Source organism: Diadema antillarum, unplaced genomic scaffold (genome assembly GCF_040938485.1).
Source record: "Diadema antillarum isolate AM-2024a unplaced genomic scaffold, OU_Dant_1.0 seq00001630_RagTag, whole genome shotgun sequence".
Classification (NCBI taxonomy): Eukaryota; Metazoa; Echinodermata; class Echinoidea; order Diadematoida; family Diadematidae; genus Diadema; species Diadema antillarum.
The window spans coordinates 355,770-368,378 of record NW_027272339.1 but is presented as its reverse complement, the minus strand read 5'-3'; the positions used below and the strand labels follow the sequence as shown (position 1 = coordinate 368,378).

The 12,609-nt window shown below is 38.4% G+C and overlaps 1 protein-coding gene across 1 annotated transcript; it reads right to left on the bottom strand.

Annotated features, from left to right (window-relative positions):
• Positions 1 to 303: 303 nt before the first annotated feature.
• LOC139711259 (presenilin-associated rhomboid-like protein, mitochondrial) lies at positions 304 to 10,982 on the bottom strand. Its single transcript, XM_071623169.1, has 9 exons — positions 10,978 to 10,982; positions 7,440 to 7,674; positions 6,093 to 6,230; positions 5,259 to 5,403; positions 3,833 to 3,982; positions 2,692 to 2,762; positions 1,975 to 2,076; positions 717 to 814; positions 304 to 400 (listed from the first exon to the last, which is right to left on the bottom strand). Exons 1-9 carry the CDS (start codon positions 10,980 to 10,982, stop codon positions 304 to 306), a joined length of 1,041 nt encoding a protein of 346 aa, XP_071479270.1.
• Positions 10,983 to 12,609: the final 1,627 nt, after the last annotated feature.

The following is a 12,609-nucleotide window of genomic DNA, read 5'->3' as shown; positions in this document are numbered from 1 at the left end:
CCACTTTATTAGTTATTCCTTGAAAAAAAGGTGAGCATGACATCCAGCAAAAATGTATATTTGTCCTTGCATACTCAGAAGTTCATATTCACCTTGATGGCATAGTGAGTCTTGCACACACTTCATCAGTGATGAGGCAATAGCTAAAAAGGCAGCAAAGTGCATCTTTCCATATTTTTTCATCCATCATGATGTCCAGTTTGATAGTTGTTGAAAAAATAAATGCAGCATGCCGCTATGAGGTGAAATATGTCCAGACGACAGTCTCTTTTCATTGTGTCTGATCCCGTTGTCATGGTAACATCAGACATCTTGCGGTTTCCCCCTCCAGTTGTGCCACTTCTGCAGGTACCTCTCTCGCCCGTCCCACATCATCTTGTGGCCGTGCTTCACGTAATAACTGACAAAAAAGAAAGTAAAACCAGAGAGGGAAAAATGATTGTGGGGAAAAGATGACATTAAGTGCAGAGTGTAAGATCTTGAGACACTGTACTAGATTTTTGTGCAGTTTTATTCAACTGAAACAAAAGGGCACATTATGCACATGCAGTGAATATAGCATAGAATAGTACATTGCAGACAACACTCAAGTCATTATTGTAGATAAAACAAGTTTCTTTGAGCACCGATTCTCCCTGGGAGAATTCACATTGCACCGTACACTGTCAAACAATGCTGCGAAATCCAGAAATACCTACAAGCATGTAGGCACTTACCAACCAAACAACAAGCCCGCAAGATGCGCCGCATGGTCGAAAACTTGCCAACCGAGAATGACGCCCATGGATTCTAGGCCTATTAGCGCTGTCAGGGCCTGGAAAACAAATGAGGAAAAAAAAGATGATCACACTCCTCTGACACTTGGGTTTCTTTGATGATGCAGCTTTTGCTCACTATAGAATTTTACATTCCTCAAGGCAAAAGCAAGCCTACACACATCGTGACAGGTTGTGGAGTGCATTTCCTGCAATTTTTAACTGCCTTACATTTACAGTGAGGCTGTCATGCGTGTAGAATAGCAGAATGTTGGTACAGTCTGAATTCATGATTTCTAACCATTGCCTTGGTTAATGGAATATCAGTAAGTTGTGCCAATCTTATGTTCATCTTGTAACATGGTCAGTTGCGTTGATGTATGACTATACAAATATTAATTATACATTAAATGTCATCTCACACCATATAAGATGCATAAAAACAGTAGACCCCTTTTTTCCGTAACAGAGACATAACAGCCAAACACATCACGACAACATTGTTTAAATTACCTAAAGGACTTTGTTCATAAGCAGTGTAAATGTGAGATATTTGTCAACCAGCCCTGAAAAAGATTTTCTTTCTTTTGAGCTGGTTCTTAAAAGAATAGATCTAAGTTTCAAGGAGCATATGCCAAGGGCTCAACCATTGACCACAAAAAAGGGTAGCCATCTCAAGAGTTGTCAAACATCAATGAGAAATCTCTAAAACTAGTGCTCAACCAGGGATATCACTCCCATGGGGCTAATAAAAATCTTGGCCTAAATTTACAATGGTAGGCTACTGTAAAAGTGGAAATGTTTGCGGCATTGAAATTTTTGCACAAAAGCTAGCTTGAAAATAAAAGCATGCGGATATTTTTGCATGCCATTTGTTTCTGTGGTCGATGTGTGATTCCGTGGAATTAAAAACAAGCATGTTTCTGCGGTCGAAGTCTTGATTCTACTGAATTAAAAACAAGCAAAACTCATCTTATCCAGCCGAGCATGAAGAATTATTCACACAAAAATAACCACTTTTACAGTCCCTCAAATCCAGGGTTCAAATTTGGTCCATGGACTCAAAGCAAGCATTTAATAGGCACTCATTGCACATGGACTGGTCAACTTGTGTTCATTAAAGATGTCTCTTGACACACATGATACGTTTTGTGCATTTGATTTTGTATAATTTAGTGTAGATTCAAATTTCACTGTTTAATTCCTACTGAAGACTTACTGTGCTGGCAGAGAAAGTAACGAAAGGCAGGAAGATAATGGCAAGCCTGGCGTCTGGGAACTGGATACACACAGATCCAAGCACAGCCATGATTGCACCGGACTAGGCAGGGGAAGACATAGAGAAATATAAGAATCAACAAATTTGTAAATCAATGAATTAATTAATCAGTGGATTAGTAAACAAATACATTCATAAAGATATAAATTAATAAAAACAAATAAATGCACACAAACACACAAAGACATATATTACAGTAGACTCCTGTTATAACGAAGTCCTTGGGACTGGCAGTTTTGTTTCGCTATGTCAACATTTTGTTACAACTGAACGAATAAACAATTATAAAATACATTGTGAATAATGTTGCTGCCTGAATTATCACTTCATTGTAACTGGAATTTCGTTATAATCATGTTTGTTATAATGGGGGTGCACTGTATATACCAGATGTATACATTAAAGACAACCGCAACTGTTAAATTGGGACTAGGATGGATAAGAACCTCTCTTCAACAGAATGATTTTATATTTATCCGCTTAACATACCATGTGCCATGTTTGCACGGCCGACTCAGTCTTCAGACATTCATAGAAATTACAAAATCTGTATGAGATTTATTCTTTCTGAGAAGGAAGAAAATTCTACAGATTTTTGACAAAAAATGTCTCAAATAACCATTCAATGTAAAAGTTTTGGTATGAAATAATACTCACAGCACCCAGTGAAGGGTTAAATCTTGATGTGGCAATCTTGAGAGCGTAACTTGCAAATGATGCCCACACACCTGCATGTGCAGAAATGAACACATTTTTACAAGCAAACCCATAAAAGACATACCGGTACTCATGTCAACAAAAGAAAAGAGAACGTTTTTGTAATCGCTAATATATTTCTTGAATATGTTTAAATCTGAAACTCTGTCCTTGACATCTGTAGAATATCTCCTACTTTCTACTCAAGGAATACATGCTTGTTCAGAAGCCCCTTACTTCCTTTTTTTTTTTAAATTAATATAAATGTGCAGCAAAAAAAGCTGCTGAAAACTGCTTGTCCAATAGTGGCGAGCCAATGGAGTAAAATGGAGTCAAAAGGGGCCTGAGCTTTCGATCCCAGCAGAATCTTCGTCAGAGGCAAAATGACAAACAGGCAGGGAAAGCAATCACATATAAGGACTTCACACAACAAGAACAGTCAAGGACAGGCTAGGGACACAGAACAAAGAAAACAAAAGGAGAGGGTAGGAGGTCATGGGCAAGGAGCCCAAAAGGTAAAGGGAGGGGGGATTAAAGCAGGAGGGTGGACAGACAAAAGGCAGAGGAAGGGTCAGTAATGATCCCAAGGACCAAGGGGGCAACCATTGAAGGAAAAGGACGAATAGGGAGGCAACATCGAACAAGATAAAGGAAGAACAGATAGCACATTTGACGCATATGTGTAGGTCTGCTGCATCACAAAACATCCTACCATATAAAATGTTTGCAATAAAGCCTAAAATATATGGAGATATCAGTATTTTTCTCAATAAACCATAACTGGAGACGGTTTAGTCTGGAAACATTCTTATTGTAACCATTGTTCACATTTTGTGTATTGAACAATACTTAACATCGACTATGCGTATTCAATTTTTTACAGTACTTGTTTCTATCCCTAAGTCACATTTAAGAACTATTTAAAAGCACTAATACTGGGTATTTGTTTCATCTGCAAATGGTAAATTATGCCTTTAACACATCCCCCCCCCCCCTCCATCAAGAGCAAAACACATATGATAATACATTATATATCTCTTTGCTTTGTTAATGAGTAATTTTGACTGAGGTCATGTGATCAACTGAGGACACTTAGGCTCACCAGCAGACAGGTACATGGCTAGGAACTGCTCTTTCCCAAGTATACTCCCTATACTTGAAGAGAAGCTCCATAAAACATACATGTTGATTCCTAAATGCCAGAGGGAGTAGTGGCTGAAGACGGAAAGGATCATTGGAAGACATGTTGCACCTGCAGTGTAGAACAACACATTTCAAAAACATACATATAACAGTATACTGTGTAACCAGTTGAGGACAGGCTGATTTTGCTACAACACACATTTCCCATAGACACCTGCCCGAGTATACTCAGAACTCGTCTTCAACGGGTTAAACAAGTTACAGGGATGCCAAGTTCAAAAAATTTTTATGAGTGAGATTTTCATGACTCGGCATCTCGGCGCGTGAATGTGCGCGCGAGCGAGGGTGTGGGAGGGGTTTTCCCCCCTCTCATGGGCCGTTAGGGAGCTTTTTCAATTTTTAGCTCTTAATGGTGCGATCAGGTGCATACTTAAGTGACTATATTTTTCACTAAGTTTGAAAGACAAAAGGGAAATATATACCTTCAATTGCAACTATCACTTTAATCCTTTGAGCTATGCTCATTATTATAGGCCCAAGTTGCAGACATCGCCCGATACGTGAGAATAATGGGCCCCATGCGTGAGATCGTGAGACGGACCCAAAATGCTTGAGTCTCACGCAGAATGCGTGAGACTTGGTAGCTCTGTAGTTATCTACACATCTTCATTAAAACGGGCAATATGAAGCTTCTAATGCATCAACATTCACTTTAACAGTCTAAATGGGCTTTCAAAAACATTTAGTTTTATATACATATACAATATACATATATTTTTGTGCATATAATGTTATTTCACATTCATGCAGCATTTAGATTTACAAAAAAAAATGGCAAAGCCATCAAAACAATGATCAGATACATCAAATGACAATGAGGGGTAGGTTAACCATAGCAGTTAATGACTTAAAGGGACTGTACAGTACAGGTTGAGGTGAGGATTCAGCTTGTAACGTCTTGCGAGATATTTAGAAACCACTCTATGAAATTTTAAAGAGCATACGATTCTAAGGGGAATCAAAAGTTTATATGATGAAAATCGGTTTTTAAATGACTGAGATATCTACAAACAAGGAAAAACAAAGAGATCCTAATAAAGGTTGTGACCTGTCAATTTTATTAGGATCGCTTTTTGGATATCTCAGCCATATCAAGGCCAATTTTCATCGAATAAACATTGAATCCTTTTTGAAATTACATGCTCTTTCATATTTCATCAGAGGTGTCTCATTATCTCACCAAAAATGTTATAAACCTGAATCCTCACCTCAACCAATACTGTACAGTCCCTTTAGTGCACTAAATTAGTTGCTGTGAACAAGGCTCTCATTCACACAATACCAGAATTTCCCAAACACTTGCTAGACCACTGATGAAGACTCACTTGCAGCTGGGTTTGCGCTGAACCAGTGGATCATGAAGTGCTGCATGGCTGGTATCCTCCAGAAGGCAAAGACGGCAATGTTCGTCACCACGATGCCCAGGACCACCTTTTGTGTTCCCGTCAGCTGGCTGTACCACTGGTTCAACTGATGGAGAGTAGAAATATTTAGTGACGACAATACTATAAGTAGGTAGCTGCCATCCACTGTGGGTGGCCCCAAAAGACCACATATTTCTGCCTCTGACGATAGAGTCACAACATATCAACCAGGATTTGCTGGAAGGACCACAGTACCTAATAGTCTTGATTTGCACAATCTTTACATCTTCACAACACACAACCACATAGTCCACAAAAGGACACTCACTGGTCAATGATAAGAAGGAAACTCAGGATCTATCAGAAAAAATAGGAGCACTAACATTTGGTTTAGGAAAGTACTTCACATCAGTCTGATAATACATGTAGTAGCTTGACAGGGGATCTTCTAAATCCAAGACACCTTTACAAATGATAAACTAACAAGGGAACAAGTTCATCTCAACTCTGAAAAGTGCTGATATTCCAGTTTTTCTGTTTCATTTGGGAGTTAACGGTGACTTTATCTCTTTTTATATGCACAGATGGATGGAATAACCTGAGAGATATCTGAACTCAAATTACAAATACATGATAGATCATGAATGCTAAATATATCCATATTAGATGCCATCTAATCAAAATACTTACTATTTCAAACAATCCTGTTGATGCATTTCTCTCATTGCTCTCCAAGAAAATGTATTATGAAAATGAAACATCTGTGACAAATACATTGCCATCGCTTATCCTCACCACATCTCTGAGCTCTCCTCGCTTGTGCTCCCTTGCCTCGAAGAAACCCGAGTAGCGCTGCCTAAGCCTAGAGAAGGCCCTGGTCCTTGCCCCTTCATACTGCCAGATTGCTGACCCCGCAAAGGCACAACCTGTGAACTGTTCACAAAGCCGGTATGAAGCCAGATCATTTTTCCACCCCAGTACTGGTGCTCGAGGTTGGGTTGGATCTTAAAGGACAAGTTCACCTTCATAGACATGTGGGTTGAGTGAATGCAGCAATATTAGTAGAACACATCAGTGAGAGTTTGAGCAAAATCGGACAATCCGTTCAAAAGTTATGAATTTTTGAAGTTTCTGCTCAGTCACGGCTGGATGAAAAGACTAAGTAAGCTTGTGATGTCACATGAGTACAACGATATAAAGAAAGAATAAAGAAAATTCAACATATTTTCATTTTTCTCGCATAACAAAAGAACACTCGACTTCTCTCTTTCAGAAGGCAGGGGGAATAATATTACCCTTAACATACATCAGTAGCAAGTCAAAGAAATGTGCACTTTATTCAAAAAGTAAAGTTTTGTGAAATTCTCTTTTTATTTTCGTTATATAGTTGTACGCATGTGACATCACACGCTGTAGTAGTCTTCTCATCCAGCAGTGACTGCGCAGATACTTAAAATATTCATAACTTTTGAACAGATTGTCCGATTTTCCTCAAACTTTCACTGATGTGTTCTACTAATATTGCTGCATTCTCTCAATCCTAATGTATATGAAGGTGGACTTGTCCTTTAATATTCAGGAATGTACATGTATGTGTATTTTCAGTCTGGAAAAGAGGTGAAAATATATCTCAATGGAGAAAAATTTTGCCAAAAACCTTCAGGTATTGCAGTAATCAACCCATATTGGCATGCCCTTCAGTAGGATATTTTTATGTGTCAGTACATGAATATTCATTCCTTGGAATATCCATGAGGTAAATCCTCTTAATGTTTGCACACCTTTGATGCTGTAAATTTGATGGCATACTATTCATATATTACAAACACCACATTTGACTAATACTTTTTTTTTTTCATTTTTAACAAAGGAAACTTATACCAACATTCTGATTAAATATCCAACACAGGATGAAATTAGTCTCCCATGAGATATATGCAAGTACCTTTTGAGTAAAAAACATATCACTATCATCTTGTTTTGATTTTACTTGACACCAAAAATAAAGAATACATTTGATATCAAGTTACCAACCACTCAGGCCAAATTCAGCCAACTTGTATCAAAATGAATATTTTGTCATCAAAACTACAGTACTTGGGCTTTAAAATCTATGTAAAAGTAATTTCCCTGACGGCATACCGCACAGGCAAAGACAAAGGGCCTTCCAAGTCTGCTGAAGGGTAACTTCTGAGGCGTGTCCTCGTAGACAACGTTGAACTGTTCCACCTGCCCCTTGTCAAATTTGGCGTCGATGATGTTCTTTTTCCCTCGCTTGCCCGAGAGCGCAGTCCTTGTGTTACCTGAACCTGAGGGAGCTTTCTTGAACGACCTGAGCTGTGTAAGTCTGACATCACTGATGAAGAAATTCTGTGACCTATATATACAAGATATAAATTCAGCAAACCTGAATACATTGACTGTGGTACATAAGAAAAACCTACAGCATTCAGTCTATTCTAGAGTTAAACATCTTAAGCTGGCTATGACATAAATGCATGTATTATGAAATAAATGGTAATCAACAGAAACTAGGTCTAGACCTAGTTGTCATTCTTAATTCATCATAAAATCATTGTATTCTGTGTGCTTAAATGCCCATGCTGAAGCTGCAGGGTAATGCATGGTCAATGTGAGAAGTAGAACAGAACATGCAAGACATGTGATATATATTCCAATTCATTTTTGTACCAGAAATGGAAAAAGAAAAGGGGTAAAGCAGGATATGCTAAAGAAAAAGTGTAGAGAAGACAAGAGAAAAACATGAATATTATTAATGTTTAACTTTATATACTCAGCTCAGCTCTGTTAATGAATTCAGTGTCAAAAGTGAAGTTTACAAAGACTAGAGTTTGATTTTGATCAGGGCGCTTTCAGTTTCACCTTCATTAAAAATGAAAGTAATATCTAAACATCCTAAATGAAACTTTATTATTATATTTAACGTTACATCGTGTCACAGTGCCCACCGCTCGCTGGCACCGGATTCTAAAATAAAACGTAACAAGCATGATGCATGAAGCAGTTCAGGAGAAGTTAAAATGTTAAATCTTTCGAGTGCTACTAATTTGTCTTCTAACTGCTAAAAAGTTGTGATTGTTAATTATAACATACGCTCACACACTTAATAGTTACAGTTACGGCAAACTGCATTAAATAATAGAAGTCTAGTCTAGTGCATCCCTGACAATGCAATGCTGACGCAATCAATGACAATCTTTGAACAGTGCAGTGCTATTCTCAGTGGGTACTATACAGCAAACTTTGCTATGGATGGGACTGTACGTAAAGATATTAACATGCTAACACGTAATCGTTTGTGTTTTTGAGCTTACCTCGATAGAGCATTCTGATTGAAAACGCTGAAAATGCCTCTTGCAAACATTATGAAAATTTTCACCTAATATTTCATCGAGAAAACACATTAACAATTAGAAAACTGATAAGACGTCTACAGAGTAAAGTGAAGTCCAGCAGAGCAGGGATTTTTGGGATGCCCGTCAATTTCGCTTTATTTTCGGATTGCTGGGTGGTACTTTATACACCGTATGTTTTGAGTGAAGGGTCAGGGGGCCGGGGTGCGTTTTTTTTTTTAAGACGGCACAGATTGGGGCATGGCGCGTGTTAAACCTATGGGAAAAACGTTGGGTTAGGGATTTTGGTTTAAGGGTTAGGGTTAGGGTTAGGGTTAGGGTTTGATGGTTAGGGTTAGGATTAGGATTAGGGTTAGGTTTAGGGATAGGGTCCCCAATAGATTTTTAGGGTCCCCAATCTGCGCCGTCTAAAAAAAACACGCGGCCGGGGTGAAGGGACCCCATAGACAGCAAGGACTGTTTTTTTTTTTTTTTTTTTTTTTTTTTTTTTTTTTTTTTTTTAATGCCATGATGAATGTGTCCTGAAATTTTCAGTGAAAATCGATGGATGATGATGATGATGATGATCATGGTAATTATAATGATAATGGTGGTAAAATAATGATATTTATTAATAATAAAAATTATAAGAACAATTTATAAAACAAAAAATAATTATAAAAAAATCATGATTACAATTAGAATAATAAAGTTATAGGCCTAGGCCTAATGAACAATAATTATCTCATGTTTGCTGTTATTCACTAATTACCGGGGCACCGTTTTATTTCCGTTGACGAATATCCAAATAAATAATAAATAAATAGATAAATAAATGAATAAATAAATAAATAAATAATCCTCAACACACCATGAAAACTTCAATAAATGATTACACGTTAGGAAATGTGTTGGCATAAACAGGGTGAAATTTGGGAAATGAATCAGATGCAGCGAAAAGCCAATTATTATATATCAAGAAGAATAAATTTACCTCGTTGATTAAAATTGTTTCAGACATGTTTTGTCTTATTCATGATAAAGCGAGTTCAGTTTCTTCTTCTTCTTCTTCTTCTGATTAAGTCTGCCTCCTTCAATAGACTGAAGATTCTTGCAGACTGGTGCTATTTACATTATAATACAATTTATTTACAGATATTTACAAGCACATAGAAAATTTGACGAAAATACTAGCCACTGTGATCAACCGTTAGACGGTTTCGAAATGATCCCACAGATGGCGCTGAAACAATTTCTGACGACAGGGAATTCCAGTTCCTTACAGTTCTTGGGAAGAACGAATGGCGATGCGATTCAGTTCTCGAATATGGTACCTGATAGGAGTGTGGTTGCGAGGCTCTCGTTAACTGAGTAGCCTGTTTGATGATATAGTCCTGTGCTGAAAGAGGAGTGAGATTATTGTGTATTTTGTACATCATAATTAGCCTGTCATTTTCTCTGCGCTGTTCCAGAGTGGTCCAATTAAGTTCTTGTAGCATTTTGGTGACACTCGAGGTGTTATGGTAGCGATTTAAAGTGAATCGCGCAGCTCTTCTCTGGACCATTTCCACTTGGTGGATTAGGTTCTTGAGATGGGTCCCAAACTGTGGAAGCATACTCAACAATTGGTCGAACCAACGTTTTGTAAGCTGTGGCTTTAACATCAGAAGATTTTATGCGAAGATTGCGTTTTAGACATGCAAGCACGTTATTGGCTTTATGTAGGCCTAAACCATGACTCCTCCAAAATGTAAAAAGGATCACATTTCTGGGTACAGGTAGATATGTTCCTATCATATTTTCTTCTAAACATCTCGCGAAAATGTATACATGTACAGTGTATTTTCCTCTTTCGCGTTATTTCGCGAAGATAACAACGTTGGGCCTTCATACAGGACTACATAATGTAGTATACGGTCTGTGATTAAAGTCTAGCACGCTGTGAAAAGTACTGACCAATGATAGTGCGATGTCTTATCACGTGACAGTCACCATGACCAGCGGTGCAAACAGTGTATTCGCGAGAATGACCGCGATCCTGCATTCTCCACTGCCCCTAGCTTCTGGCGTCGCGTTTCAAGAATTTCCGTACGAGGGCGTCGCTGCAGTGTGCAGTCCCATCCGTTTACACGATTTCGAGAACGCAACGCCAACGTACGCTAAAGGGCGGACGCGACTGATCGATCATCTGATACGAATGTAAATAATGATGGCAGTTCAGGGCACAGAATCATCAGAAAAGGCTGCAAAATTCGTGGACATCTGAGTGAGTACCGATATTTGAATAGGCTAACTCAACTGAATGAATGAGAAAAAATTAGACCTACTTCATGACGCTCATCTAACCAGCTGCTATTCAAGTAGTTCTAGCACGTTGTCCTACCAGCATAGCTTTTACCCAAGTGTGGTCTCGCTATGAATAATAATAATAATAATAAACTGTGCTTGTATAGCGCATATCACATTCAGGGAGAAGTCTCTATGCACTTTAAGAATGAAACAATACAAGTAAAGGACTGCTGCAGCCTACCAGCTGCAGCAGTAACGGCTCCTTCTGTTGAAGCCTTCAAGAGCTGCCTCACTTCCATCAATTTACGATAGTCCACCAGAATATTGGTTTTTACTTGCACGTTAGTTAGTTTCATGTTAATTTCTGCACCTCCACATGCGTGTGTTTCTGTGACGGCACTACCCTTTTTGTACTCAAGTGCGACAATACTCTGCAAGAGGAATGCACTAACTTGGAAGAAGGGACGTTAATTCAATTCGGGGCTTTTAAATTATGACACTGTCACTGTGTCACTGTGCCATCTGACCTGGCCTGACTCTGTACAGCCTGTATGTCTGTGTAAGCATTTACTGTCGAATTGTAGATCCATGGGGGATGGTTTAGTGTAGACTGTAGTGAATGTAATGCATGTGTCATACTGTAGCGGCCGGTATTCACCTGTCTTGTTGGGCTTCTGTTCTGGAAAGACAGTACATTAGCATAATATGGCAAGCAAGACTACAGGCACAGTGCCCCATTTCATGGAACTATCAGTGACAAGTTGTGATATGATAGATCCAGGGCTGCCAACTCTCACGCATTGAGCGCGACACTCACTCATTTTGGTCCTTTCTCAATCTAAAATTGTATTTCATTTGCATGCATTTCTATTGATCTCACTCATTTTGACTCCTAGTATAGCATTGGCCTAGCGGTATGGGAGTCTCACTCTCAACTAGTTTCCAGTGTTAGCAGCCCTGTAGATCTAAAATTTACTTGTCAAAAAACACTGAATCTTTGCATCTGATTGGCTGAGAGCAGATTTGTCATGGAAATATGGCAGTTGTCACTGATAACAAGTTTTATAAAATGGGGCCCAGAGCTAGGGTAGGGAAGGTAAGTTGGGGAGGATGCGTGGTCAAAGAAAATTAATTTTAACCTGTGTTGTGATATGAGATCTGGATAGACTCTACAATGTACAATGTGTACTGTAGATCTTTCAACCATCAAAAGCAATGGAACGTAAGTAAAAGCTCAATACAGTTTACTATTGGACAGGTGAGCATGGCACAGACTCAAGTGCACAGGCACGTCTAACGTTAAACAAAAAAAAATGAACAAAATTTGGACGTTACAGTGACTTCATGCAATGTACTGTGGATTGTTAAATTTGAAAGATCGAGCTTAGCAAGCAGTAAACTGCAACCAGCCCGACTATGACTGTACAATGGAGCGTACTATGTAGTAGAGTATCTAACTTTCTTTGTACATTTATTTATTTTTTTTTAATTTTATTCATTTATTTATTTTTGTTAGTGTGGAGTTCTTAATCCAACATTGATAGTGGAGTCTATCTGAGACAAAAACACTGTACTGGCATTTAATTCATTTTTTTCTGTTTCACTTTCAGATTCATAACATAGGATGCAGTCACAACAAAAGAAAACTAGCTGATCATTAAATTGACTTT